This window comes from Macaca fascicularis, chromosome 4, assembly GCF_037993035.2.
Source record: "Macaca fascicularis isolate 582-1 chromosome 4, T2T-MFA8v1.1".
NCBI lineage: Eukaryota > Metazoa > Chordata > Mammalia > Primates > Cercopithecidae > Macaca > Macaca fascicularis.
The window spans coordinates 36414912-36442095 of NC_088378.1; the positions used below are offsets into that span (position 1 = coordinate 36414912).

Sequence of the window (27184 nt, forward strand, 5' to 3'; positions counted from 1 at the left end):
TAGGGTAGCTGTTAAACAGATACTTTTGTCAAAGAAGCAGTATATTGTAACACTTTCAGGCTCCCATTGGCTTAAAATTTGATTTCTTTGCTGATGAGTCAAACTGTTCAAATGTTATGGAGGACTAAAAAGGCCTGGGATTCACAGGTTTATTTTTCGTTTTAACTGAATCATGAAAATACACAACTTTTTTTTTTCCAGGAAAGACAGATGTTATTTACCAACGAATTTTTATCATATTTAAATGAACTTGAAAATGTCATTCAACTCAAATCCCTCAATCAACTTACTTCAGCCCATTCTGAAACTTTATATTGCAGCAAACCAGCCATGTGAAAGAAATAAATTCAATTTTGACTTTCAAAAAAAATAAATGCTGAATAAGTTACCTTGTGAACCTTAGCTATTAAGGTGGACAATGACTTTATTTTCTTTACATAAGTTTTATATTTTATTATGACATTCATTTTTCTACATGAAGACACAAAAATTACACCAACTACATAAACTGTTTTGTACTTTCCTTGCTAAACCACAGATGTATTTCAAGGAAAGAGGGGCCTTTAAAGGCACTTATTTATCATTGTAGGTGTGTCTAAAAAATTGATATTCAAAAACACAACTTTTCTGTTTACAAAATTTTACAATTTTTAACAAAAGCAGTGAAGACACTAAACGACCCTGTGGCGACCTCTTCAAAGTGCAGTGTCCTTGGTCACCGATGCAGATGCTACTGTGGCAGCCAGCGTGCTCAGAGGGTCTAACTCCAGACACTGCATCCACAGCTGTCCTGGACTGAGCTGTACTTCTAAAAGAGATGGTCCCACGTCTACTAAAAAAACAAGCTACTCTATATCAATATGACATCACTCTTTTACCATCAATCATATTGCAAGACCATAGTATTTAATGACAAATACAACAGCCAAATACTTAATGCCACATTGTCATTCAATTTACCTGGCTGGTTAATATCAATCTGTGTTTGAGAATTTCTTTTGAGCACACAAAAACAAATGTATAGTCACTTGATAAGGAAATTCTTCAGTTTGACTCAAATGGACTCACCATGCCATCAGTTATGAAAACAACTCTAATTTTATTCTCCACAGGGCAACCTTCACTTTTCACAGCAATTCTAAAACTGACCTACAGAAAAGTTCAATTTTTTTTTTTAAATTTGGCTACCACACTATGTTTCTTACTTAATTTTTTTCTAATCAATACTACTCTTACGTTCCCAATATTTTGTGGGAAGTTTTTCCCTCAAAATTAATGTTTCTTAAAAGAATTGAAACCACTAAAGTTCCTGTTTAAACCACTGATCACTGCCCCAGTTAAAATAATAATAATTTAAAATGATTACACTTCAAATAAAGGTACTAAAATCATGCCCCCCCCAATTTTAAGTGCTTTTGTTGTTACTGGGTACTCACTGTGAAATGAATAGAAGTAAATGTACTTGACCTGTATGAAAATAAACATTTTATCAAGTACAGCGAAAAAACTGAACTGATGGTGAAAGCCATGGGGCCGGGACTTTAAAACAGCAGTAAGATGCTGGTTTATCACCAGAAACCTCATGTGCCTCTGTGCACTTGAAGACCACATTCGAGCAGGCCTGGTGGGCTGGCCGGGCCTCAGAACAGGTGCTGTTTGTGTGAATTCTCCTCCCTGCATTGTCCATTCTGTTCTAGGGCATTCTGATTCTGGCAACAGGAGTCTCTGGGTTCCAATCACTTACTCACAAAAGAGTTTTCTGTAATCCCTTTTGTGGAAAAAAATGGAGTTTTCTGACATGCAAAGAAACTTCTATCAGTCTGACAAAGTAGGTAAAATCGGTGACACCCTAAAATAAAAACCTGGAGTGAACTGGTGCTCCAGAAAGATGCTGAATGGCCACAGTGCATGTGGTGACGTCTCCATGCTGAGGTTTCAGGCAGCGCAGCACTAAGTATCAGGTGACCTGTGGTCCCACCAGAGCATAATTCTCATGAAATAGGCCTAACCAGATACCTTTTAACTCATCTTTATTTTGGTTGCAAAGATATGGTTTACTTAGCTACTTACTATTTGTTCCCATTTGAAGTCTCAGAGCTTGCTAAGTTAAGCATTGCCTTCAGTACTGAACTGCTATACAAGAACATTATAAAATACAAAGTATAAACTAAGATAATCCTCTTTACAGAATTCAGATTAGTGCATTAAAACAACATTGATTTCAAAAGGGAAGTGAGATAACTGGCAAACATCCAATTGCTTTTCTAATGAAGGATGGCACAAAAGGTAAACACTAAATTTTAAGTGTCGGGCGCACAAAAACAGTTAATTGTGGGAAAGTTACTTTCCAAAAGTAATTTTGACCTAAATATAGTAGCCATTATTCTATAAGACATAAGGGAAGGTAAATAATGGCCCACAAAACCAAATGATATGGTTAAGATAACTAGGTTAGTGGAATAACAAACTGGGATCTTTAGAATCCAAACACGATAGGAATTGGTAATGGTTTTTCATACTCTTCTTCCAAATGATGTTAAACATTTATAGTAACTACACTTTCCCCAGTAAACATCAGACTTAAATAGGCCATATGTAAAAACAACCTGTCCTTAGTAATTTTACTAGGCAATCTACAGCAAAAGCTTAATATATACACAGAAGGAGTATCAAATAAACTAGAAAAGTATTCACCGACTTCAGAGTAAAAAGGATCTTAAAAGAAAACCAACAGAAAAATGAAAGACACTTTGTGCTGTTGTGAACCAGAAAAATACACCCCATGAATAGACCTTAATTATTTTACATTATTGAGAATATTTTCCCTGCTGAAGCAAATCAAAATTAAATTTGAGAATTTTAATTGAAGTAACACAAATCTAGGTGTGTCACAGTGACAGGGAGATGCAGACAGAATACACACACCTTTAAATTTACGAATTCCCAAAGCTAAGTCAAGCAGGGTAAATAAATTACAAATGAAAGGCATACGCAATGTGGGCAAAAACTTAACAACTATTAAATTGAAGACCATGGAAGTTATGTCAGCAGTGATATTTAGAAAATCTTTCAGTATTAGAAAATATCAGATTTAATCCAAAGGAACCACTCCAACCCCCCAATAAAAATAACAAAGTATGGGAACCATCCTTTATACAATAGCTTTAAAATAATAATTTAAAAAAACATGATTACAGGAACCTTCCTACATAATTTAGACAATATAGTGCAACAGTGTGCTCCTTCATAACTTCAGCGGTTCAGTCCCCATATGATGAGACCAATGATCACAGCTCCAATGACAAGGATAAGAATGATGATGCACAGGGTTTTTCTGGATTTGCGCTGCAGACACAAAAACAAAAAAACATGTTTACAGATTTAGTGGAGTATCTCCATAGCAACTAAACATAATTTGGTTCATTTCTAGAGTAAAATCAGTAGTAGTATATTGCCCTCAAATTTTTGACTGTGTTTTTTGTTTCTCAAAAATCTCTTTAATATATATGGCAATATTCTTTCAAAAAAAAATGACTGAACTAATGCTACAATTAAGGGAGCAATTTTTCAACTTTCATTGGTAATTTTTCTAAGGGTGTGGCTGAGCTTAAGAAAGAAGACACCACGAAATAAGTTACTGACTTAAACAAGAGACTGAGGTTACCTATGTATGAAAACAGAACAGCTTAAGAGCTTCAACATTCTTTACCTTTTATTACAGTTTTTCTTAAAAATGAGTTCTCGGAAGATATCACTAAGTATAAATTGGCAACTTTTCTTCACGTGTATTTCTTTCTTTCTTTTTCTTTTTTTTTGAGACGGAGTCTTACTCTGTCGCCTAGGCTGGAGTGCAGTGGCACAATCTCGGCTCACTGGAATCTCCACCTCCCAGGTTCAATTGATTATCCTGCCTCAGCCTCCTGAGTAGCTGGGATTACAGGCACCTGCCACCACACCCAGACAATTTTTTTTTTTAATTTTTAGTAGAGACGGAGTTTCACCATGTTGGCCAGGATGGTCTCCATCTCCTGACCTCGTGATCCACCCACCTCAGCCTCCCACAGTGCTGGGATTACAAGCCTGAGACACCGTGCCCGGCCCCTCACACACATTTCTTGTTTCCAAAATACAATGATTTTGGAATGAATTTCCAAAATCATTCTCATTCTTTAATACTAATGGGAAACTAAATTCAAAATCTCAACAAACAAGTAAAAACCACAGAGCAAATAAAATCATAATGCTGTCACTGAAAACCGAATGGTTAAGAATTTTGTTTCATTCTTCATTCCTGGTCCAGTTGTAGATTTCCTGTATTTCTTTCATGGCGTTTGTGTCTCACATGAACATGCAGGAATCCTTTTTCTTACGAAGTAGAAAAATTTGTAAATTTACTTTGTGTCAAGTAGAAGTACCAAAATATTTATAAAAAGATACATTTCTGAGTCTGAAATTACCCTGAACACCATAGTTTGAATATTCCACATATTCATCTATTTTTCCAGTGAATACTCCTCATGTATCAAACACAATTTCTCTAAAATTTCAATATCATGCATAAATATTTTTCCCAGACTCCACTTGGTTACCACAAACACATGTGTAATGTACCTGTGAGTCATCACGGGTATCCCACAATGGTGTATTTGATGCCTGGGGTTCTTCCCTAGTGTGGGGTAATGAGACTCTGGGGCAATGTGGGGATAAGTGAATGTATCACCTTCGTATCAAGGCTTCCAAACAGAACTATTGGAAAGCTGCCTCTTTTCTCAGCACTTGTGCTGCTTAGCCATCTCAGCCCCCTTTGGGAGCTTGGGGAATTAAGCCTGGGGGCAGCTTCCAGTCCTGGGGTGTAGCTTGGGACATGCGCTTTTTCCTGTAGGCTTGGCCTTCCACAAGGAAGAGAAAGAGTAAAACTTGGCAATATATGCACATTCCCCCCAAATCCAAAAGCAAAATAAAATACCACGTGAACCTAGTCACTGATGGATCCTGTTAAGTTTCGGCAGTTATATGCTAACAGCTCCATAAGACTTCCGGCATTTGCAGATCTGTGTGTGTGTGTGTGTGTGTGTGTGTGTCTGTGTGTGTGTGTTTTCAATTATTCATGAGGGATACCTAAAGTCCATGACACAGTGATATAGTGATATTAATTCCACTGAGCTGCATATCCGAATGATATGCACAAAGATAATAAACAGGAGTGACTGTCGGTGAATACCATTGGTTATAACTCAGCAAACTCCACACAGCTTCATTATTATTTACTTATCACTGAATATGCAGTAATTTGTCCAGTAAAAGATGGACTGTGAAATGAAAGGCAACTTCTAAGGTTAGTGAGAAAAGCAAAAAGCAATTGAGAATGTCTGAGAAGGTGACAACATCTTAGATAGTTTATAAGAAGTTAACAGCGGCTGGGCATGGTGGCTCCCATCTGTAATGTCAGCACTTTGGGAGACTGAGATGGGTGGATCGCGTGAGCCCAGGAGTTCCAGACCAGCCTGGGCAACACAGCAAAACTCTGTCTCTACAAAAAATACAAAAATTAGCCAGGCGTGGGGGTACACGCTATTCGGGAGGCTGAGGCAGGAGGATGTCTGCAGCCCAGATGGCAGCGGTGGCAGTGAGGCGAGATGACACCACTGCACTCCAGTCTGGGCATCAGAGCCAGACTCTGTGTCAAAAAAAAAAAGTTAATAAGGTAAAGAAAATGATAATTATGAATGACAGCAACAATGGAATGGAGTTTTAAAAAGGAAATCAAATGCTACGTGGTATTTAGGGGTTTCCAAAGAGCCTGGCCTTATCCATGCTGAACATCAAAGGTCTGCATATTGTATGATGTATTAATAGTTGATAGTTCTAATATTTGTATAGTACTTGACACATAATTTATATTTGACACATGCATGTGGGCTCCCCATATTAACCTGACTCAAGAAATAAATTCATTCCTGGTGAAGGGTCTGCTGCATGTGGACAGACTATATGATGAACGGTGACACTCAAAGCTAATATGATTTCCACAAGACCTGAAGCAATCTCTCTAGGACAAGGAAATTTACCTCTTTAGTCCAGAGTGTCACTGACAGAAAGAAAAAGTAAAAGGGAGCAGCAAGAAATGGAAGGAGGGGCCTATTACAAAGAGGTTTCTGAGTAGAAATGTCACAACGACATCAGAGATCCCCGGCCATCAGAAAAGCCTGGAATTGTCTCTGCGGCCCAAACACTAAACTTTCTCTCCCTGTGGGCCAACAATTCTGGTTCAACCCTGAGAAGAACAAAGGCTAAAACCAGTTCTAAACTGACTGGTATTATTTAAACAGACTTCTCTTCCATGGGATTTTAATTTTTAACATCTTCAGCCACTTTAAACCTAATCTTTCCCTGCTTCCCCAACACAAACACACACACACACACATGAAAAGGCTAAGTTATAAGAAAATCGATCACAGTTAAATTACCTGATAATCTGCTGCCCTTGACAGCTGCTGATTTGCTTGCTGAACGTGCACCTCTGCATTTTCCACGTTGGCTTCTATGCTATCTGTAAAATAAAATACACACACACCAATGTGTTAAACATGTATTGATGCTGTAGTAACAAATCACTAGATTTCATTCAAGGTAAGATTAAATATGCTCATTATTCAAAGGTCAATCGTAGTATATCGTAAAGTTGAATTTTTTTTAAGATGGCTATAAAAATTACAGTATACACCTATACTATTTTTCAGGTGATCCAAACAGTACACAAGCATTTGTAGAACAGAACTTTGATCATCTTCATTACAGAGCAACTCTGGCTCTACCTGGCAACCCCTGAAGAGTATTGTCACCCTGACATTATCAAATCAGTGTCAGCACAAGGGATATCTCAGTGTCAAACTTCACAGCTTGTTCTATGTCAAGACCAATGCACAAGAGATCAACTCTCTTCTTTCTACTGCTGAAGATTTTGTTCATCATGATAAAAACTGGTACCTTGATATTTCAAAGAATATTATCTCCTCAGAGGGAAACAAACAGAAAAACCCAAATGCTACAACTTGATCCCTCACTCATTATGTTAGTCATTAATGTTTCTCAATTTCTTTTCCCTCTACGTCTTTGTAAATGGAGTGTACTTTAAGTTATTGGAGCATAATACCTACGCTCTACCTAGTTTGTGTTCTATAATGGCCGACTCAGTAGCAAGCATGTGACAATATTTATTTAGGGTAAATACAGAGTGCTGAAAACCATTTACTCTGTGGTCATCAACATACTTCTGTGCTAAAATCTAGCCCTCACCAAGGGCCCATGCAGGCTTCTCAATTGGTGGCAGTTTTTCTTCCCACCCTCCAGGGGCCTGGAGGTGGAACGGGTGTCATTTTGAAGCATGAGACCCTCGTCTCTTCCTCCCTACCAACTCTCAGCTTTAAAGCTCATGCTATCAAACTCAGCCAACCCTCCTTGTTGCAGACATCTATAAATTGCATGGCCTTTTCTTCTCATTCCTTGAATATTTTAGCCTCTGACTCACTGATGCTCTCTCAAATACGTCTCTTATACATACTGGTGACTTCAAGATCCAACTGCTGACCCTTCTAACACCCTGGCCTCAGTTCACTGACCATACTTTCTCCAAAGACGAACACCTTTCCTCACCCACCCATTTCCATGGTCACATCCCAAACCCTGACATTCCAATAACTGCAGCTGTTCCACAATCTCAATTTGAAGGGTCTCACTCTCTGATCACCACCTTCTATCTCTAGAGCTCACTCCTTCTAATTCCCTGGCACCAACAATTTTCAACTTTCATTGATCCTACCACTTTTTCACTGTCCCTCACATATGGCATGTCCTCACTTCCCTCCTTACCCTAGCCTTACAGTCCTTGGACAATCACTTAGCCTCAGCTTACACTCATCCCCAGCTCCTTGCCCCTCCACTTTAGTCATATGACAAAACCCCAACCAGTACCCATGCAGCTGATAATGGATGTAAAAGGGATTAACCATGTTTCACTTTAAAGTCATGACTGCCCAGCAGGTCTACTTCATTTCCCTGATTCCTGAAAGACTATGTCATACTTTCTCTTCTCTCCTCAAGCTTCTCAAGCCTCCTCCGGCATTATCATTCTCAGCCCATGACTTTGATTTCTAGTTCTCTGAGGCAACAGGAACCATCAGAAGACATTTCCACACGTTTTCACAACCCTATCTACATGCAATATCTGTGTGCCCTGACAACTTTCTTGTCGCCAAGAAGAATATCATACCCCGAGCAAGAGCCAACTTTTCCACTTGTGCACTTTATCACATTTCCCATCATTTAACTCAAAAACCTCAGTCCAGCAAACTCCCTCCCTCTCTTATTTATCATCAATATTTCTTCCCTGGTAGATCACCTCCATCAATCCTACCTTACAAACAAGCAAACCAAAAACCTCTCGTTTATTTCACATCCATTTTTGCAGCTATGCCTGCATTCTCTGTTTCACTTTCCCTCTTTACTCCTCGAAAGAGTCATCTATACTTGGTATCCACCACTGTTCTCCTCCCATTCTCTCTTGGGCCTACTTTTATCATGCTTTCACCTACACTATTTCACCAACGCAGCTCTTACTGAGGTCACCTATCCCTACACATTGTTAAATCCAGTAGTCAAATCTTAATCCTCATTTTACTTGACCTGACACAGTAGCATTTGAAACAGCTGACCAGCCACTGTTCTTGAAGCACTTCTTTTCCCTTCCCCTCTAGGATGATACATTCATTTGGATTTCCTCCACATCACTGGCTATTCTTTAGTCTTTTTTATTCGTTCTCCTTCAATTGTCTAGGCTCTAAATCAGAGGTTAAGAAGCTTTGTCTACAAAGAGCCAGAGAATGAATAAGCTTTGTGGGTTGTATGATCTCTGTTACAAGTATTCAACTATGCCTTCACTGTGCAAAAGCAAACATAAACAATACATAAATGCATACACGTAGTTTGAAGACACTGTTCTAAACATTTAGAGGATCCAGGGCTAAGTTCTCAGACCCCTTCTATTCTCTATCCAGACTTAATTCCTGGATTATCTAACCCAATCTTGTGGTGTTAAATACTATGTGTACACAGATCACTCCTAAATTTAGACTCCCTGCCCAGGCTTCTCCCCTGAACTCCATATTCACTTTAATAATGTCTAGAAAACCTTCACTGGGTGTAAAGGGGCACTTCAAACTTAACATATTCAAAAATGACTGACTTATACCCATCTAAGCCTGTTCCATTTACAGATTTCCTCATCTCAGAAAACAGTAACTCCACCATCATAGTGGGCCAAGCTAAAACCTTAGCATCACCCTTAAATTAACTCTTTCTTTCACACTCATACCCAGGCAGTCAGTAAATCTTTTTGGCTCTCCACTTAAAAAATATCTGAAATCCATTAATTTCTCACCATCCCTCTAGTTCCATCCTGATCCAAGCCAACAAGATTGTGCATCTGGATGACTGCAATAGCTTTTTAGGTGATCTCCTTGCTTTTGGCCTTTTTCCAGCAGCCAAGTGAGTCTTCTGAAACCTAAGCAGGGTTATAGCACTCCTCTGCTCAAATCCTCCTTGGCTTCTCATTTATTTGTAAAACCTGAAGTCTTTACATCGGCTCAGGGTCCTAAATGATGTCATCCCCTGCCCTTGGACATGATCTCCATCTCCTTCTTGCTCATTAAAAATGTCAGCTACACTTCTGCCTCAAGGCCTTTGTACTTGCTGTTCTCTCTGCCTGGAACACTTTCTCTTACTTACTCCCTTACATATACCAAGGCTTCACTAAAATGTCACCTATCAGTAAGGCCATATCTGACTACCCTGTGTCAAGCAGCAACAATTTCCACCCCTAGCAGTCCCATCTACCCTGGCCTTATTTTCTCCATCACTTAGCACTATTTACTTGCTTTTCTCACCTTTTTAAAAAATCATCTTTCCTCCCATTATAAGACCAATTGAGATAGGGTATTTCATCTGTTATCTAATTTCAGCTGAATCCCCAATGCCTAGATTTATGTCTGGACATAGTAGCCACTCAACGTGTTTTGGGTGATGAATAAATTAGTTTTTGAAATTTTACCCTGTGATCTAATGGGGATACAGAGGAGGGTAAGAATGGACAAAAAACAGTTACACTGAAGTAAAGATGCAAATATTTCAGTTGGACCAAATTCAGAAAATAAACTAAAAGCATCTTTAGACATACCAATAGAAAGCTCCAGATTTCAAGATGGTCAGGATCCTGATGAATGCTAACAACTACCCCCTAACTGAAATGCTACTACATTCAATATTTAAGGGATTCTTAGCAACTTAAAAAAAATCACTTCTAAAAAGAATTCCTAAATTCTATGTAATACTACTAAATTCATCTACCAAAAAGCTATTAAAATGAATGACTAGGCAAATGGCTACCTATTCCCTAATACCTAAAAGACAAGATGTCATGCACAGTTACATATACCACAAGTTTCCCCAAAAGTGCTTAGCACGATGACAATTAAATTGGAGTAAGACTAAAATCGGAGGCCCTGGAAATAAGCTGGAATAATGTTTCATGGTGCCTTCCATGGTCTTGGCAGCAGTAAGCCCTGATTAAATTTGGGCTTCTGAAATAAATCAAGCTGGTTATTTCAACCAGCAGGAGTCAAAAATGAGATCTGTTTTAGATAATGCCAAGGGTGATGCTTACTGTGTTTTATAGACATGCTTTTGGTTCCAGGGAAACCAAAAAAGGGATGGAAAGTGGTTACCCTTGTGTGAGAAAGTTACAGCAGGCAAACTGCATGTACCTTGCTCTCACCTCCAAAATCTAAGTCAGCAGGTCTTACCTATTACATCTCCTTGTTCATGAATCATCATTCCCAAATCTTTAAATATTTCATTAATATCCATAATATCAGCCTAAGAGAAGAAGGCATATATTATTAGAATCAGAAATTCAGTCCCCATTCCACAAAAGAGGAAAAATTTTAAAAATCCAAACCACTACTCACACATGGTTGAGCATGCATCTATAATACATAAATATAATACATAAACTTTGGAAATATCAGGAAAATACTTGACAATAATTAAGAAGAATTTGAGCAACAGCCACCAGCTCTCTAAAATAAGTTTGTGGCATTAAAAATACCAAGTGAGTGAGGCAGGATGGAAATAAAGGATCTATAATAGAGAAGTGCCATGGATTGCTGAGTTCATTTTATACAATCTGATAGTTTTGTTACCACAAGCAGTATCTACTTACAAGGGTATAACATATTCTTGGCACGTATTTCTAGTAAAAATTTACATATCAATTTGACAATTTAAAATAAGAAAACACTAGATGTAAATTTAAAGTCTCACATTAATAATTTGAACATGCAACAGGTTAGTGAAATGTCACTACTGAATAAAAAAGTTATAAATTTAGTGAATAAAGAAAATATAAATTTACTTTTCTTCAATGACACAATTAACTACTTCATAAAGTTTTTATAAGGATTAAATGAGATAATTAACATAAAGAATTCATCCCACAGTGCCTGGCACATGTAAGGTCTTCAATAAATTGTAGCCATTATTAGCTATTATTAGCCTTCTTTCTAGGAACTAAATAGGCTCCATAAGAGCTATGACTTAATAAATCTTTTAGATCTCTTTGATGTCTAAACATAGTGAAGAGAAATAAAATTCTTTGAAGGCTTTATAAAAGGTCTTACTCATGCACGTATGATGTGTATCATGTATCCTGGGAAGACATCCAGACTCTCGGACAGACATTTATCTCTACACTGGTATTTTCTCAATACTAAGGTAGTCCATAGATGGCTTAATAGAATCATAATTTTTTAAAAGCTGCAGTAGGAGGGAGTATGTTCCCTCATCCTAGCACAAACAGTAAGGACAATATTATTTTTTTCAAAAAGGAATTATTCTAATTTATACATTACAAATGCTACCAAACTGATACATTAATTTTCTTTCTCTGGGCCAGACATGGTGGCTCACACCTATAATCCTAGTACTTTAGGAGGCCAAGGCAGGCAGATTACTTGAGACCAGGAGTTTGAGACCAGCCTGGACAACATGGTGAAACCCTGTCTCTGCTAAAAGTACAAAAAATTGGCCGGTTGGGGTGGCACATGCCTGTAATCCCAGCTACTCAGGAAGCTGAGGCATGAGAATCGCTTGAATCTGGGAGATGGAGATTGCAATGAGCCGAGATCATGCCATTGCACTCCAGTCTGGGCGACAGAGGGAGACTGTCTCAAAAAGAAAAAAATAAAATTTCTTTCTCGTACGCTCTGCCAGCATTACCTAAGCATTTTGAGAACAAACTCACTAAGAACAGGGTAGCAGCCCAAGTCTACAATGTAAGCCTTACTTCAAGTTGCCTGATAGAAGATTCTCTCTCATGAATAAGGCGGAGGTCATCCTCTGTAATTTCTTCATCCTGCACCTGCACTTGAGGTTGAGTTTGGCTAACAGAAAAAAATGAATGTGGAAAAAAACAAAGATTGGTATTCAAAACAATGAGATTCATTTCCTATTTAAGATATATTCATTAAATAGGACGTTTTACTCTTCAAAGTCGCAGAACTACTCACTTAAAAAATTCTAAGACTATAACAGATATATGAATAAAATTTTATTCATTTTTCATTTCACTTATATCATTTTATCTAACGTGAGTTTAGAGTTATTACTTAATTATTGGAAGCTATATTTGTCAACTGGGTATTTCTTCTTAGTTGATTTAAACCTCATATAAGGGAAAGTCTATATTATTAATTAAGTCCATAAACATTTATTTGGAAAATTTTATATATTTTATGATAAATACTTTATAATTAAATTTTTTTTCAAATTTACTCTGTTTTCAACATATAAACAACTTATATTGAAAGCTTTAATTCTGTTCCAGGGGCCTTAATGTATAAACTTTGAAAAATTACCTTTTGATCTGAAAAATGTTTTGTATTTCTTACCTTTCCCAGGATACAAGATTCCTTTCTTTTGAGCTGTCCTCAGGAAAACCGCCCTGAATGATTTAGTAACAGGATGGAATGAGAAGTGGCAAAGAAAGCAAAAATGAGAAAAAATAAACACTCATATTTTCCCTAATAATCTAAACGATTTATGTACATGTCTCTGTGTGTGTGTGTGTGTGTGTGTGTGTGTGTGTGTGTGTGTGGTGTGTGTAGAGAGAGAGAGAAAGAAGTTCTTGTTCTAATTTTTCAGGTCAACTGCTTCAAGTAATAACATAATTATAAGTAATTTTATATTCTAAGTAGACAAACACTAAACATTCTCAAGGGTCAAATAAGTATTATTTAGTTAAAGCTTAATGTAGTCTTGGAATTCATATGTTAATGAATAAGAAAACTCGTGATAGTTTGTAAGGGAATTTAAAATTAAATTAATTCAAAATTCTATTGTAAAGCTTCCTTTCATTTATTTTCTCCAGGCTCATGTTCATTTTCAATATTCAGACAACATAGTTGCGCCATTCATCTCCGTCATCTTGGTGTAATCCAGGAGGAAAGTGCTTTCTATACTAGTGTGTCCACAAGCAGAAAGCCTCCGTACCAAGACGATGTGAGAATACTACTCAGGGTTTGATCCCTCATCTTTTTTGACAAAATACGTCTCTATATTTTTATATAGTCTGTAATCTTCTGTACAATGACACAGAAAAAAAACCACAGTAATACATAATTATCATCTTCTCCAAAAATGGAGCAGAAAAGCATAAAAATGAATATTCAAGTGCTGATTTCCAAGTTAGTCACAGATCTTTATGACTTAAAAAATTATGCTACTATAGACTTTGATAGGACCCTTAGGAAGTAAGGGTCGTTTCTAGAATGTCTTTTAAAATACTCACAGACACTCTGGAACTGGCTCTTACTCGAGCAACAAACTCTTTCTCTCGCTCAGCCGCTTGCCTCTGAACCTTCTGGAAGTTTGTCAGTGATGCTGTGAACTCTGCCACTAAGCGATCCTTCTGTATTTTCCTTTGACGCTAGAGGAAAGAGAAGAAAAAGCCAACTAGAATCTAGCTGTGAAGTAAAACAGTTTGCAGTACTTGGTTCTTTATTTAATCCTGAAGTTTTCACTTGCTCCCCAATTACAGGGCCTTACGGATTAACTCTCAACAACATTCTGACAGTATGTCAAATACCGAGCATATTTAACTGGAGGCAAAAGACCCATTATGCTGGATTTCTCACCTCAAGTTTTCATGCTGCTAAAAACTAGCTCATTATTTTGAGGCTATTTTAAAGTAATTCCTTTTCAGGCAAATAAAGCCTTATACTTTTAGCTAAGTAATAACTTCCATTAAATAAGCAGGGAAATAAATATATGCCCCCAGGACACCTCACATCTTGAATGAGCCTGCATGTTCCACGCACTCAGCCCCGGAAGGCCAGGAAATAATTACTCAGGAAGCATTTTCTGAGAACTTACTTAATTATGGGTCAGGGCAAATGCATGGAAATAATTTTTGCTTTATTGAACCACAGGATACTACCTGAGCAATTAAATATAGTTTTGTGTTCTATGAACTAATCTCAAACAGAATTATTTTTGATTTCCTTTCTAGCATAATTTCCTTTCTAGCGTAACAGTTCAAAGATCCTACAACGTATTTGGTTTTTTTCACATTCAATGCATCAACAATGTGTCTTAAAGCTTGATACCTGTTCACTGGGGGTGGTGGGCAGAGATCCAAACTCTTTAATGTACTTATCTGTTTCTTTGGCAAGCTGGTTAGTATACTGCTGCTTCTGTTGCCTAAAGTGAGAAAGCACGCATTACAACCAAAGGACTAATACACTTCTTTAAGCTACAACTCTGTCATTTGAATCAACACTGACAAAGAGTTGTACAAAAATTGCCTTTTCATAAACTGGCTCTCAACTTTCTCTATCAAAAAAATTTCATATCCTATTCTTTGATAAATATTGAGCAAATATTACATGTCAGGTTCTTCACTGACACAGGGTAGGTGAGCTTAGAGAAACCAGTATCAATGACCATTTAGAAACACAGATGACTCAAATCAGAGGGAACTTGAAGGAGAGACTGTTGGATGTCTGATCCTTTGTTTGAGATACTGGGGATGTGGCAGCCCTTAATCTGCATCTCACACCTGGAAGGTCAGGTGAGCAAGAAAACATTTGTTGCCTTAGACTTTGCCCAGTTCCCAGATCTAGTTATAACTGGCCTCTCTTATTTCTCTATGTGAATAGATGCTATTCTCTATATGCTATAGATACTTAAAAAAAGAAAAAAAAAGGTGGCGGCAGGCACACTGGCTCACACTTGTCATCCCAATACTTTGAGAGGCTGAGGCAGGAGGATCACTTGAGGCCAGGAATTTGAGACCAACTTGGCCAACATGGCGAAACCCCATCTCTACCAAAAATTAAAAAAATTAGCCAGGTGCAGTGGTGCATGCCTATAATCCCAGCTACTTGGGAGGCTGAGGCAGGAGAATCACTTGAACATGAGAGGTGGAGGTTGCAGTGAGCTGAGATTGCACCACTGCACTTCAGCCTGAGCAACAGAGGAAAACTCTTGTCTCAAAAAATAAAAATAAAAATAAAAAGGAAAGAGACAATATTGGTACAAATTTACTATTATTTAAGTTTGCGCTGGAAAAATAGCATTTCCTTGTAAAGGGAAGGAACACAATAAATAAAAGAAGTAAATTATAGTTATCCCTCAGTATCTGCAGGGGATTGCTTCCAGGACCCCTGTGGATACCTAAATCCGTTGATGCTCAAGTCCCTGATATAAAAAGGTATAGCATTTGCATATAATCTATGCATATCTTCCCATATCTTTAAATCATCTCTAGATTATTTGTAATACCCAATACAATAATGTAAATGCTATGTAATAGTTGCCATATTTTATAGTTCAGTTTTTGTTTTTTTATCATTGTATTGTTATTTTTTCTTGAATATTTTTGACCTGCAGTTGGTTGAATCTGGAGACATACAATCTATGGATACAGAGTGCTGACTACATATCCATATTTTATCTAGCTAGCTTATAAATGGAAAAGATTTCCAATTTGAAAACATGACACTAAAGAAAAAGCTCATATTGTGATGTTTTACAAATTACAACATCAGTACCTCTCATATATTTCATCTCATTTTAAATATGGTCTGGTCACACTTAGGGTCCTTTAAAATAACGAGATATTGTATAAGAATATGCTTAAGAATAGGGATCTGTATTTGGCTGACAAAGGGTAATTAAAATCTATTTCTATCTCTATTTACCAAATACCCTATCTTTAATGCATTTTTGTAAATCTTTGGAAATCATAATATAGTCAAAGTTTTAAAAAGAAGACCTTAGGCCGGACATGGTGGCTCATGTCTGTAATCACAGCACTCTGGGAGGTTGAGGTGGGGGGACTGTCTGAGTCCAGAATTGAAGACCAGTCCAGGCAACATGGCAAAACACCATCTCCACAAAAAATACAAAAATTAGCCAGGCATGGTGGACATGCCTGTATTCCCAGCAACACAGGAGGCTGAGGTGGGAGAATCGATTGAGCCTGGGAGGTCCAGGCTGCAGTGAACTGTGATCAAGTCACTGTACTCCAGCCTGGGTGACAGCATGAGATCCTGCCTCAAAAAAAAAAAAAAAAAAAAAAATTCTGAGTGACTATGGATATATATTCAGAATCTTCACTATTAACTCTATCAAAATATTAGAACTATTATGAATTATGTACTTCTATTCCATTTTAATTTAGTTTGATGAATTGTGGCTGGGAGCATTTTTACCATTCTGACACTTACCCACTGTGGAAAAATAAAATATAAATTAGAGATAATTGTAAGTTCTTCAAATTGTACTTCCTAAAAATATGAATTCCTATTACCTATCTTTTAATATCATTCTCTTTGCAATTTTCCCTCTACACTTAATGTTGTTTAGAAGTATTGCTTACTAGATATATGTGACTTGAAATTTACAGCTGTAACAGTACTGAAATAAAATTTAAGACTTAAGTTTTAAATGACATTGGGCAACTCATTAAACCCATAAGAGACATGAACAAAATGGAAACAGTTCTTTTGGTCTATTTCTCTTACTCCAATTCTGTAAGGTTTAAATGAGAAAATATGTAAAAATACTCTGTAAAATCCATAACATACCACAGACAAGATATTATTGCTATGACTGCTGGTCTTCTAACAGCATATTAATTTACTGGAATATGTACTACATAATTCATTATAACTTTTTTTTTAAAGGGAAGCTAATGCTCTCTGAAATTCAAGGATGTAGGTATAAACTTGTGGGGAAACAGCTCACGTAGCTGGATATGTATTGGATCTAAACCAAATAAAACTCTGGTGACTGCAGGGATTGTTAGCTATGGAAAGTAAATCACATAAATTGAGATACTAGAGTATAATTTTTCAACAGCTGTCAAAAACAACCTACCTAAAAACTATAAGAAATGCAACTAAAGAAATTCTGCTTTGATAGGGTAAGCCTATCAAAGAATTTTCTTTTCTTTTCTTTTTTTTTTTGAGACAGAGTCTTGCTCAGTTGCCCAGGCTGCAGTGCAGTGGTGTGATCTTGGCTCACTGCAAACTCCACCTCCTGGGTTCAAGAGATTCTCCTGCCTCAGCCTCCTGAGTAGCTGGGACTACAGAAGCCTGACACCATGCCTGGCTAATTTTTGTATTTTTAGTAGAGATGGGGTTGCACCATATTGGCCAGGCTGTTCTCAAACTCCTGAACTTAATGATCCGCCTGCCTCGGCCTGCCAGATTTTTAAAATAAAAACACCTTCCTACTCCAGACAGGGAAAAATCTACACAAAAGCTCGGAACAAATGTATGGATAAGGTAGGAGAAAAACTCCATTGTTTTTCCATTTTTTTCCTCCAATAAACATAACACTACATATTGTAAAAGCAACAGAATAATAGCAATAGAGTTTTTCCTTTCTCTTTTATTTGTTTAACTACTTACAGCTGTTGCCTCAATTCGGGTGAATCTTGAGGTGTTCCAAGTTGATTCAGAGTTCTTTGTATTTCTACAGCTATTATAATAGAAAATTCATGTATTAATTGTCACAAAAGTTAAGGCAACAGAAACAATGAGTTAAAAATATGTACAAGCAATTGGGCAGTTGAAAACAGACAGAAAAACAAAGATGAAAATAGAAAATATTAACTGGGAAAAAGAATAAACGGTTTACTTAAATCTAATTAGTAACAAAAATGAATTAATTTTCAAGAGGAAATTGTGTGGGAACGTTAACTTGTGAAAATGCACTTATGACCCCAAAATACCATCTTCTTCCTTATCCCATTAGGATATTAAATACAATGGCACACAGACTTCAATGCTACTAGCATAAAAATTGTGAGGAAAATAAGTAATGATTACACATTTCATTAGAATATAATGTAAATAAGTTATAGTTAATAAATGAGAAAGGAATAATAGAATTAGAAAAAATCATTTTTCAATTATCCATGTAATAACTGATTTTAGCAAGATCATCAAAAAATGCTAAAATCACAGGACATTCACACAACTTAAATTACCACCACACAGATGACATTAATTATAAAAGACATAACTTTATCATATATAAATCTGTTGTCTGAAAACAAATGACCAAATTTAGCAGTGAGAATGGAAAAAACTGACATTATGAACCTTGTGACATGCTGCAGTGAGAAAGTCACAATATGATCTATGGATTTTTCTTGCCAAAATATTTAACATGAATCTAATCACAAAAAGAAATTAGACCAGTTTAGATTGTGGGACAATCTACAAGATAATATGCCTGAGCATTTGAAGAAGTCAATGTCAAAAAAGGGAAGAAAAAAGTTGACCAAGACAGGGATGCTTTCTAAATTAAAGAATTAAAATACCCGAAAGACACTGTATGAGTTTTGACTGGATTCCGAATCAGGAAAAAGCAAGTACTATAAAAAAAATCGTAGGGACAATTGGAGAAATTTGAATACAGAAAGTAAAAAACACATTAAACAGAAGTTGAAAACTGCCCACAACTGGTGAATCCGGATGAAAGGTTCATTGTACTACACTTTTATATATATTTTGTGAGGTTTAGAATACTTAAAAATTTTTCAATAAGAAGTGCAGGGCTTAAAAGTCATGTTAAACTCACAATCCGGAAGTCTACGACTATTGCAATTTTTTTTTTAAAGGCTCTACACAAAAGGGGAGGATCTATATAGTTTTATGTGTGTGGGGACATAAATAAAATGTCATGGTACATAAATAAAACGTCAAGTGGAAATAATCTGAAAATCCAAAGAACTCTTAACAATCTAACCCCCTCCCACTCTTTTTATTTAAATGAGTGGTTTACTTATATAGCTTAAATGCTTTAAAAATATTCATTATTTACACGCTCAAGGGAACGATAAAGTATTACAAAATGCAGGATAAGTTTTGGTCACTGGGAATGAAGTAATAAACACTGCTTTTAAGTCAAAGCTGAAAAACAGAAAGACTAGAGAGGAATCAAAGCATATAGTAACTGTTAGCATTTGGTTAATTTAACAGGAATTTATTTTTGCTTTTTGGGAGTTGATTTTTCCTTTCATAAGATGAACAAATTTTGTTTGCTGTGTTTAACTTATGGCTGCTTGTGATTAGCTATATATTCCCTCTCAACCTCAACAGATTTTCTTGAACTGCCTTATAGGGGCTTTATTTTCTTAAGTGTATTGATAATACAAACTGTAGTATGGGCATCGATAGACTACTGGCAGGTGTTTATCTCAACTCTAAAGGGTTATTGTTCTTTAGGAAAAAACCATAGCAAGTGAGAAAAAATAAATTATTTAATAAATGACACCAGGAAAACTGACTAACCATTTGGGCGGGGGAGAAAGAACCCTACCTCCCAGCATAGCAAAATATATTTTTAATAAACCATTAATTTAAATAGTAAAATTGAAAATATTAAACTGCTATAAGAAATATTAATGTTTTTATCATATGATCTTATATATGATCTTGGAGTAAGAGATATAAAATATTAGCTAAGGATGATACAAAACTAAAACCCACAGAGGAAAATATTGACAAATTTGACTACATAAAAGAACTTTGTTAAATGTTATATAAAAAATGTGTACATATATCACAAGTACTTATGTAAGTGTGTGTTTGTATACACATGGGAGACAGTAACTGCAGGATATGAAGAGGAAAAAGGTTAAACTACAGTGGTAGTTATTTTTAGTAACAGAAAAACAGCCCAATAAAAAATGGACAAAGGTTATAATCTTGCAATTTACAAAAGCCAAATGTATATATAACAAAATTTCAACTTCACTGATAATTAAACTTCCACATTTCTGATTGGTAAAAATTATGAAAAGCAGTTGAGGATATAATTTCAATCAAAAGCCTTAAAAACAAAAGGTATAGACTACATAATATATAAGAAAGAAGGAGCAATAGTCAATAACTAGAAATAATTTAGAAAATGCCAGACAATCCAGTAGAAAAATGGGCCAAGACACGTGTATACCTATGTAACAAACCTGCACATTCTGCACATGTATCCCAGAACTTAAAGCATAACAAAAAAAAAAAAAAAGAAAAATGGGCCAAGAATAGGAACTTTAATATTCATGAATAAACCGAATAGCACAAAAAGGACTGAAATGCATATCAATCTTGCAAAGTACAAACAAGTACACTACATGAATGCTATATAAAATTACTCAGCCAATGAAAGAATTGAGTAGAAATAGATTCTGACAGGCCCAGTGGGTGCCTAGTTCCACCATGTGGTAATTTCCGGTTTCTGAACAGATAACAGATATACTCAGCAACCCCCAGTTCTCACTCATACTCCCTAAGTAAGGGTTCTTATGGAAGAAAGAAATCACTGGAACTCCTTGGGGACCCACTCTAATGAAACAATAAAACCAAGGGCATTATCTGTTCCCTGGGAATTACTCAGAAATGCCACCACAAAGGACAGAAAGAGCAGGGAGTGGACATGCCTCTCATTCCCATTTAACTGGTCTATCTGGAGGATGCAGAAGGCTAATGCTCATGACAACTAGCAAAAGCTATTCAGGTGGTGACTCCAACTGCAATGTTCCTCAAAATGTGATGGATGTACTACAACAGAGCATCACAATCTCTAGCTACTTGTATATACCTGCTGATACGGCAAACACTTTTTGCTCTATTCTAAAAGAGAACATGAGGAAGGATTTGCTATCAATGGGATGGGACATCAGCAAGCCTTCACAGGTTTATCTCATGGTTATGTACACTGTCAATCTCTGTACTACAATTTTGTTGTCAAGGATATGGATCATCTCCTCCTACAGGACACTACATTAGTCCAATAGACTTGTTACATCTGCTTTTAGGACCAGAAAAGCAGGAAGCAACATGTACTCTTAGATGTCTGCAAAGCATAAGTAAGCCAGCAGGTAGAAAATAAAGCCATGAAAATACAGGGCAGTGTTTCCTCAGTGAAAAATCTTCGTGAATTAATCTGTAGATAACTGACATACTTCTGCAAAGTGCTTTTCTTTGTAGACTCAAGTACAAATGAGAAACAGACTTTTTAATGCTGCTTCCACCCTTTACTGAATGACCCAAAGGTTACCAGCTTCAGCTTCAACTCCCAAAAAGAAAAGGCCATCCAGAGAGTTCAAGTGGTGGTATAAGCAGATCTACAACTTGGCTTTAATGACTCAGCTAATCCAATGGTACACCAAGCCTGTGTAATTTCAGGGCACTGAAGGAAACTAGTAGCAAATCCCAATAGGAAAAACATAGGGGTCCCTTAGAATATTGGAGCAAAACCATCCTTTCGAGGACTCATTCTGGCCTTGCTACTGAGCCCTGGATAGAGTACACAACGGTACAAGGTAACCAAGCGAGCCAAGCTGTTCACCATGAATTGGGTGTTCTCTTGTTGGTACAGCCTTTCTACATTTTGTTCTACGTATGTCAGTCAGCCTATCCCTCACCCCAACTCCTGAAGCACTTGTTCAGTGAAATAATAAACTAGCAATAAATGGTTGTCAGAACAAAAGCCAGAGGGAGGTTCACCAATACGGATTTCCCCTTACTCAGGTGGACGTGACCATGGGCATTGCCATATACCAATTTGCAACAATAGCAATCTCATGTTATACCCTAGTAAATTATTTTTGATTTTTTGTATTAATGTTTTCATTCATCCTTTGGTCTTCCCAGATGCATATCCATATGCCCTACAGAGATGATTTTACCGATTTTATTTCCTATGGCTAATTACCTTTACAAACACTTTGAATAATGCGCTAATTTAAAAATAAAAAGCAAACTAGTGATGTGACGTTGTTGAGGGTTTACCCAGCTAGCTGGTGACAAGATAACTGTGCTCCTTCCGTCTTGGAGGAGGCAGAATTTTATATTCACTTCAATGGTACTACTCTGGGTTCTGTTATGCATCCTCTAAGCACCCACTGCGCCCCTTGCCGCCCGTCCCCACTCACCCCACCCCATGCTTCTACCAGACTCCTAGTCCACCTATTAGTCACAATCAAGGTGTTCCACACACTGATGCTTCTGATCAAGAAATTACAGAGAAAAAAAAATCAAGGACAATGGGATTCACTGCTCTGCCATGCATTCTGTTATCTAGAAGCTGCTGGACTTCTAGAATGTTTATGGCCTACTGAGACTCAATCCTGGCACCACCTGGGAGACAAGCATCTTGGGAAACTGAAGTGCTGTCCTATAGGATCTTTATGGTCTCAAAGAACCAGCACTCCAGGGTGCTGTTTCACCTACAGCCAGAAAGAAACTTGGATTTGGGAAGTAAGGGGACAAAGTGCAGTATTTCACAATTACATCTAATTATCCATTTGTACAATTTTTTCCATCTCTCAAGATGATTTAGAGACAATATCCAAGTGAGGAAAACAATCACGTTTTCAAGACTACAACTGGTCATTTAGGGACAAGGTAGTATGTTGATTGAGGTAATTATTAAGCAGAAGTTGGGTATGCTCATACCCAAGTAAAAGGGAGATGAACTGGAGGGGACCTGATAATAATGCCATCTACAATCATAAAAGTGAGTACCGCATAGCCTGTGAGCAGGAGCAACAAGGACCCAGGGATGAAAATCTGGGTTATCCCAAACAGCTGAGATACTGAAAGAAAGCAAGAGGAACGTGGAATGGTTATTATAACAGGAAAATAGTAATACAAACTGCAGCCTGTGATCAGCTGTAGAGTGGCAACTGAGGACCTGCCAATATTCTTTCTCTTGTTCTGCAATGTATATATTTAGATATATTAACTGTCTGTCTCCTTCCCTATCTATTTCCTCCACTGTTATATATAGAACGTACTGTTTGTGGTTACAGAGACACTGTTCCACAGGCTAAGGGATACTGCTGCTCAGTTTTGCTGAAAGAGAGGAGCGCACAGGAAATCACCCCCTAGATTTGGCATTGGCTACAGGAACTGAATAGACCTGTTTTATCCTTTCTGTGGAAATGGGAAAGGAGTTCTCGTTGTATGAGGGATAGCAGCAGTATGTCAGGCAGGAGCTTTTGTTTTTAAGCTTAGGTACAAAAAAAGGAAGTGTATTCACTGTAGAAAACAAAAGGGATAAATTACAGTGAAATTTATTTTGGGTCACCTAATACCCAAAGCTACTATTACACTGGGATCTTTTCGGTTATAATATTATGACCACTGAGAAGCAGCATCACAGAGCCAGTCTTTGGAGGGGGAAAAAAACTGATGGTCAAAGCAACAAAACTGTTTTAAGATTCTTTGAACATTGCTTACCTTCATTATAATTCAAGTGATTAATAATGAAAGTATTAGTCACTATTACTAACAATCTAGTTACAATCAAAAGCTACATTTACTCTGTGCTTTTGGCTTTGTAGATTTAGGTTTTATAGATACTGAAATTTCTTAAAAATCAAATGATCTCGCTAACAACCTCCTTGTCACTCTGAAACAATTTTTTAAGATAATACAATGTCTCATAAAATGAAGCCTCTTAGAAAACAACCATTATGTTATTGCCTAATAGAATGCATTTAACTAATGAGAGCGAGTTGCCTCTCATGAATAGAAATGGAAGACAAGTCCCCCTACACTTATGCAGCATACAATCTAGAAAAGGACAAAAAGAAAGTACAAACACCATATAAACTCAGAGGGAGCAGCAGCAACAAATGCTATAACAATGTTTCAAACAATGACCTATATTATAATATATGTGTTCTATTGGAGAACAATCCAAAAAGCTGTAATGAAGGTGGCATTTGTAATGGTTTGAAGGGTAAGAAACAGGACATTTCAGTTTGGAGATTCAAACCTCTAATGTCATACTCAGACATACACTGAAATGATCAGAATACCTATTAGTCACCCTAACTAGAAGGCAAACTTCTTAAAGGCAAAGACTAAGTTTTATTCATTTTGGTATTTCCAGAATTTATCATATTGTTGACCCTCAATGAATAGTTTTATGAGTGAACCATAAAAAGAATACTGGAAAGACCAAAACTTATATAATAATATGTATTTCTAAAACATAAAGCATAAATAAATGGAGAGTTAAGAAAGGTAGTTATGCCCATTTATTATTCACTCATTGATTCATTCGACACACATTTACTGGGCATCTACTATGTACCAGGCACAATGGGAGGGCTGTTGAACATCAACATTAATTTGTTGTGTTCCTTTAAATTGAGCAGGTCTACACTTGAGGATCAATTAAAGGCATCATCTGATCAGGTGATAAAGGGATTACAGAAACATAAATCTGAAACTACTAAATCAAATTTGGAAGAAATATTATATGGTATTAGTTCAATCCTATTTTATAAACAAAGAAGCTGAGAACCAGACAGAATAACTAACTTGTTCCAACAACTATAGCTATTTATTAGAAGAGCTAGGGTTAGAATGTAGATTTCTTGGTTTTCAAAAAACTTTTTTCAGTGTATTAAAAGAACTGAAAGTAAAAGACGTTAAAACACATTATTTCATAATCCAGGTGTGTGACAGTTGACAAAGCAAACAAAGAAAAAATAAGTGTGTCTAGATTGAAAAAGTAAACTGAAGGAGTTGAACTGAGATGTTTAGAGGTTTCCAGCAGCGCTCAAAGTAAGTTTAGGTCCGGCAGTGGATCACAAGGGTCCTTCTTCCAGCTGAAAGTGATCAAGAAAGAAATGCCTGCTCTTTCTCCGGGTTTTATGAACTGCCAAGATTCCAGAGACTTCATTTTATATACAACTAGCATTACCCTCCTACACCAGGGTCAACAAATTATGGCCCGTAGAGCCTGAAACCTAGTTTCGTATAGACTTCCAAGCTAAGAACTGTTGCTACAGTTTGAAAGGGTTAACAAAAAAAAAAAGAAAATGCAAGAAAGTCTAAAAGTGTCCGCCCTTTACAGGGAAAGTTGGCCGGTCCTTGTCCTCAATTATTAAAAATTACTAAAACCTTGTATTTAAAAACTCAACTTGGCATGTTATTTGAATGTACTGTCATCCTTCACTATCCCTAGAGGATTGGTTCCATGCCTCCCTCCATCCACCTCCTACAGATAACAAAATCCACAGATGCTCAAGTTTCTAATACAAAATGGCAGAGTATTTGCATATAACCTATGCGCATCCTCCTGAATATCATCTCTACATTACTTACAATACCTAATATAAAATAAATGATATGTAAATTGTTATAGTGTGCTGGGTTTTATTTGTATTTTTTATTTTTTAAATTTTTCTGAATATTTTTGTTCCATGGTTGGTTGAATCCATGCAGAACCCACGGAAATGGAGGATCTGCTGTAGTCACTATATTGTTAAGTCTATCTAGTAAAATATTTAACAATGTTACAAAATTTCCATTGAACATGCATGCATGTACACTGAGTTGAATTTCTTTAATTCTCAGAATATGTTATTCACCCATCATAGGTGTTGGCTTGAGTACTTCATTTTCATCTGTTGCTCTTATACTAATTTAGAAACAAAATACGTTTTCATTGCTTTGGATAAGCATTTTTATAGCATATTTGCTGCAAAAATATTGTTAGCACTCTATTATTTTATGACTCTCTGGTTTTTGGCTATCTCCTAAGTTCTTCCTCTTCTAGAAGGCATGGATAGTAGGATATGTGGGTTCACAGGATCTTCTGCCACGCCCCAATTGACCATATTCAAAAATGCTTGAGAAAAATAAGCTTAGAGAAAGGGAGATAAGAGGTTTCTAGTCAGATGACAAGCAGTATGGTGATCTGGAAAAATAAATAATCCTCCTATTTTCTCCCAAGTCCAGTCTGTAGGATTTCACTTCATTATCTAGCCTTAGGTGCTATGAATTTATAGGACAGTCATCTTCTATTTTGATCGGCCTAGGTCCAATTAAAGAAAAAAACTCATGAAACAAGCTGCAGTTTTTCCAACCATAAAAAGAATTATTTAAGCATAAACAGTTTCTTGAAGAAAAGTTCATCTAATGCATACAGATAGGATTAAATCAACATGTGTCTCTATGAGAATACAAAGAAAAAATTATTTTTGCATTATCTACAATTTTGAACTATCTGTACCACTACTCACTTCCACAGACGTGACTTCAAAGAGTATGTTACACTTTTTCATAACAGAAAAAGAATACCATTTCCTACACATCCGAAAATGAGGCACTACTGGGTCATCAAAAACAAAACAGTGTCCCATTTCTGGCTCTTCATCTACAGCAATGAAGACCCATTCTATTCCACATGGATCTGCTGCCATCTAGTGGACTATTTAAGAAAAAAAGCTTTACAGTAAAGAATAGTTTGTCATAAAATTGTAGGCTGAATTTGGTATCAGAGGCTATTAATACATAATGTTACCACCTGTCAGAGTTCACCAGCGAATGGATGCTGTCTGACAAATGAGACTGGCCAGGCTGTGGCGGCATGGCAGATCAACCTAACACACACACAGAGTACCTTCAAAGAACTGTCTCCAAATAACTAAGAATAGCTGTCTTCAATTTTAGCAGAAAACATGTTTTCAACATAAAATAACCAACTTGTAACAGCCAAACATAGAAAAAAATAATGGTTAGTAAAATCCCTGGAC

General features: G+C 36.6%; 1 protein-coding gene across 1 annotated transcript in view; it reads right to left on the reverse strand.

The window, feature by feature from the left end:
• Positions 1–423: 423 nt before the first annotated feature.
• Positions 424–27184, reverse strand: part of STX7 (syntaxin 7) — a 56271-nt gene continuing 29510 nt past the window's right edge. Inside the window, exons 3-10 of the mRNA XM_045391514.3 lie at positions 18030–18099; positions 14718–14811; positions 13901–14038; positions 13002–13054; positions 12398–12494; positions 10857–10929; positions 6468–6550; positions 424–3345 (exon numbers count right to left, since the gene is read on the reverse strand). Of these exons, the coding sequence (XP_045247449.1) occupies positions 3253–3345; positions 6468–6550; positions 10857–10929; positions 12398–12494; positions 13002–13054; positions 13901–14038; positions 14718–14811; positions 18030–18099 (701 nt within the window). The 3' untranslated portion in view covers positions 424–3252. The remainder of the gene's footprint in view (positions 3346–6467; positions 6551–10856; positions 10930–12397; positions 12495–13001; positions 13055–13900; positions 14039–14717; positions 14812–18029; positions 18100–27184) is intronic.